This window comes from Papaver somniferum, chromosome 2 (genome assembly GCF_003573695.1).
Source record: "Papaver somniferum cultivar HN1 chromosome 2, ASM357369v1, whole genome shotgun sequence".
NCBI classification, from domain to species: domain Eukaryota; kingdom Viridiplantae; phylum Streptophyta; class Magnoliopsida; order Ranunculales; family Papaveraceae; genus Papaver; species Papaver somniferum.
Window position 1 is genome coordinate 89,658,402 of NC_039359.1, and position 4,665 is coordinate 89,663,066.

At 37.7% G+C, this 4,665-nt stretch overlaps 1 protein-coding gene across 1 annotated transcript; it reads right to left on the reverse strand.

Annotated features, from left to right (window-relative positions):
* Window positions 1-2,805: 2,805 nt before the first annotated feature.
* LOC113353691 (loricrin-like) lies at window positions 2,806-3,310 on the reverse strand. Its single transcript, XM_026597212.1, has one exon. The coding sequence runs from the start codon at window positions 3,295-3,297 to the stop codon at window positions 2,995-2,997; it is 303 nt and encodes a 100-aa protein (XP_026452997.1). The 5' UTR covers window positions 3,298-3,310; the 3' UTR covers window positions 2,806-2,994.
* Window positions 3,311-4,665: the final 1,355 nt, after the last annotated feature.

Below are 4,665 nucleotides of genomic sequence, written 5' to 3' on the forward strand. Positions count from 1 at the left end.
TCGACCTTTTCCTTTTATGCAACCTCTATTGCATATGAGTTACTCAATAAGAGTTTCTCGACATCCCCTATCCTATGATAGGAGGTGAACAGGTCTCTGTTTCAACAAACATTCTTGGTGGCTCCAGAGTCCACCTACTGGTCTCTCACATTGGTTATTAAAATAACTTCCGACATCACGCCACCAAACTCGTTCTAGTTTGTTTCAACTAAATTAGCGTTAACTTTCTACTTATTAAGGTTTTTATGTTGTCTACAATTTACTGCCACGTGGCCAGGAATTTTACAAACATAACACTCACCCTTAACTAAAGTAATTCTGGATTCAGGTTTACGAAATATACCTTTATCATGAAGACCATGCTTATAGTTGCGTTCGATGTTCTCACCTTTGCCATCTTTGGAAGATTTGTTTTCAACCACATGCGGCTATTAGCCATGTCCCTCGGAGATGACACCTTTATTAACAAATCACAATTCCAAATCAGAAAATAAAATATGAGTTTTGAAGATAACATTTATATATACAAACTTCGTTTGAATCAGCGTTTCAAAAAACTCATGGTTACCCCCACAAAAATTAATTTAGTTAACAACAATTTGCTGCTCGTCAGAATTTTTCAGAAACGTTTTTCTGTTTTGTAAAATATCAAACAAATACTTGTACAACTCCAAAAATTCTGAAATTTTACGCGGGTAACTATCAGGATGTCTACTACGTTGTGTCAAAAAGGTTCATCAAAATTCCTTCTATATTAAAAGATAAAATTGAAACTCTACAGCTGACCAGAAATTAGTTTTTGTTTTTCACTCCACAATTAACATCCATGATTCACAAACCAATCAATCGTTTTCGATTATTACAAATACTAATTTCTTAAGATTGTTGGGTGCAATAATCAAAAACAAAGAAAAATCAAATAAGCAAAAGTTATTGATACTTAGCTCCTTTATAATGGAAGTGATTGCTTTGACGAAACGAACAAACTCCCCGTATCTCCGCAACAGCAACAAGACAAAACTTCCTTAAGACATTAGCGCTCGGCTACACTCAAGAGTGATGCTATAGCCCTCACAGGACGGATATCTCCAGGATAAAACACCCTAATTCACCTACTACTAGCATATGTAGTAGATGCTCAACTTGAGCTTGGCAACTCCGAAAAAACCGTTAAGGAAAATCGCGAATGCTTAAAAACCGCTATAAAATATTTTCCCTTAGGGGTCCCTCTAAAATATAGAGCAACCCCTTTCCCATAGATTTTATAAAAGTAGTGAATTTCTTTATATAATTGACAAATACAACTTAAGAAGAAAAACTCCCCGATGTGGGACTAAAAGCTTTATATAGTTTCTTAAAACTATTAAAAATTGGAAACTCCACGATGTGGGACTAAAAAATTTCATTCACAAAATAAAACAATAAATTATAATTTTTTATTAAAACTTTAAAAAATTATTTTTATATTAATCGTTTTCCAACATTTTCTTAACGAGAAACATAACTGGGTGTTGATTCGATTAATAAGAAATTTTTGGAGCACAAAGATAAACACCAGTTGAATTGGAAGGAAGAAAAACAACCCACAAACGTCCGACATGGCTGAAGTGAGCTCCTATAAAACAAGCAAGCTACATAACTACTCAGACGCACGTACTGACATATACAAGCAAAACACACATAGAGGGACTAACTACCTCACAAACACAAACGTAACTTTAGATTTACTCCAGCAGTTATCACTTCCGAATTCCCTGGAAATAAGCTTTTGGATTACTTTCAAAAACATCTCTAGAAATTTGCTTACCACCCCCTCCCGGGGCTTTCATCATTCCACCACCAGTACCACCGCCACAATGACAAGCACTGTTTTTGCCTCCTGCACCCGATGATGATTTGGCCCCACAAGAAGCAGATGAGCCTTTACCACCTCCACTTCCTCCTTTATTTCCTCCTCCTCCTCCACCCCCTTTACCTCCTCCTCCACCACCTTTGCCTCCACCTTTACCACCCATTTTTGTCTTTATACTCGCACGCCGATGAATAATGAAAGAGGAACTCGCTTAGTGTTCACTCCTAAAGAATAAATTTAATCGGTAGTGGAGGACGTATGCTTGATAGTCTCTATTGGTGATTTCAGGAAGGGTTCGTTAAGTTCATTTATTTATTTATTTATAATGATGGGAATGGCATGACCGCCAACATAGAGAAACAGGTGTACGAACTCCTTAGGGATATTCATTCGGTTGAGGCATGCCTGCGAAGTTCAGTCGTCTAATTGGCTTCTCTGGGTTGCTCGATTACACTTGTCAATGTTGTCATAGTAGTTCCGACACGTAAAAGAATGTCTGAATAGAGATAAGGATAAAGCCACAGTCAGTCGAAGGCCGAATTCCCAGGCGTGCAAGTCAACTTTGAACATTTTCGTTCGATAACTTTGTTTTCATCAATCACCTTGAGGAACGGTAACTGCAGTCGTACAACAAGGACTTCACTGAACCAACGATCGAACAGGGTAAATTTATTGTGCTTGTTCTCGAGTATGAATGTGCATGGCCGATATGACAAACAAGGCTTTTGCTTTGGTGGTGATCTAGTGAAACCGCCAGGAGTCCAGGACAATCTAGTGGACCGAAGACCTAACGTATTAAAGTAGACACCCATCGGGGTTCTCAATATGAATAAAAAATATTCAAATGAGAATTGAGGTTTGAAATTGATGAAATGTTGTCAAGGAGCACATAGATACACACAAGTAATTGAGACGGAAGAAAAAAAAAAATACAAAATGCTGAAATGGCCAAGTGTACTCTTGTATAACAAGAAGAAAAAAGACAACCAAATTCTTTCTTGATATACATAACTAGCAAAACACACATAATTACACAACTCTCTTGCTCTCATTCAAACACAAAACAAAAACACACACGACAAACGTAGTTTCGACTTAGTACTAGAACCTATAGCTGTAAGATCATTGTAGTACAGCAGTCATTACTTTCGAATTCCCTGAAAATAACCACTTGGATTACTTTCAAAGCCAGCTCTAGATATTTGTTCGCCACCCCTTCCTGGGGATTTCATCATTCCACCAGCACCACCGCTGCTATGGGAGGCGCTGCTTTTCCCGGCCCCTCCACCAGAAGATGATTTTGATCCAGAAGAAGCAGATGGAGAGCCTTTACTACCTCCACTTCCTGCTCCTCCTTTACTTCCTCCACCTCTTCCTCCTTTACTTCCTCCGCCTCCTCCACCACCTGATCCTTTACCTCCGCCTCCGCCTCCTTTGCCACCCATTTTCTCTTCTCGCTATTCCACTACCGTTTCTCTATTCTCACAAGCGGATAAAGTTCGCTGAAAAGTGAAGGAACTTGTTTGAGTATTTATAGGTGAAATGCATCCTTATCTTGGTACGTCGTACTACCAGCTCTTGAGAAGTGAACCCGTTAACTGTAGAACAAGTAAAAACTAAAAAGATTCGCATGGTATTCTTAGTTTCAATCAAGTGATTAACTAATGTTCAGTGCATTGCATGTGCATACTGAATAAAAGAGCCAATACAAGCCCAAATTAACTGAACTGTGAATCAGTTTAGTTTAATGCGTGCTTCGTTTTATTATCCCTTAAAGTTGCCCTAGTTTCAATAGTATGGATAACACTGAACAAGTTCTGTTCTGTTATAATGTGATCGATTGATTCTATGTTTGGCCGTCGACTAGGCAGCCACATATGCAATGAATTGTCATATCGAGTGCTTATCTGTTGTTTACTCAAAGACATGTATTTTCACACCAGAGTCATAGTTATCGGGTGTAATTAAAGTCAAGTCTGCTTTAAGAATCTTTTGCCCATTAATCATTTTGCTTCCTTGAAAACCATTAGTAATAGCCATCTTTTTATTATGGTGAAAAAACCGTGTTATGGAATTGATTTAAGACAACTTTTTTTCTTCTTGAAGAAAAAATTGATTCCAAAAACTGCTTTAGCAAGTACATCATTAAAGGAACCTAGACATGCATACTATGAATTCGGAAAAAATAGAAATCACGTTTACAAAATGACAAGTAAATCCTAGACTTCTAGCTAATGAAATCACTGTAAGGCTGTCACAAGATGTGTGAGTCCGAAGCAAAAATTAACCCTGGTTTTAGGCCGAAGCATGCAATAAAACTAAATTGATCAGTTCCACGAGTTTAAAACTGGTGAAATCTTTTGGGATTCTGGTTTGGGCTCTGTCCGGTTTTAAGTTGTCAGTTCTAAGAAACTGACAGTTGACATTTGCAAGAAACAATCAGACAGACGGCTAGCTTTCAAGATGCAAATCTAACCGTGACAACCTAATGCCGAAACGTGTGCTTCCATTTTCGAAGAGAAACTGCACCCGCCAAGTGCGTGTTTTCACACTAGTTAATTTTTTAAGCTCATAACTCAAAATGTTTATTTATTCTTTCTAGTGATTGTTCTGATTGCCGAGTTGCTATATAGTATTTTATTGAAAAGTTTTCTCCCATTTCTTTAATTAATTTATTCCTCCCACTTCTGCCAGTAAACTGTGTATTGCGAAGGGATCCTCGTCTTTTGACCTAACTTTCAATGAATCTTGAACATGAGAAAGTTTCTACTCCCCAGTAACCTAACTTTCGTTTTTCATTTTGGGAAGATTTT

Excerpts from the sequence above, each read along its gene's own strand:
- LOC113353691 (XM_026597212.1), bottom strand. The coding sequence starts at position 3,297 with ATGGGTGGCAAAGGAGGCGGAGGCGGAGGTAAAGGATCAGGTGGTGGA.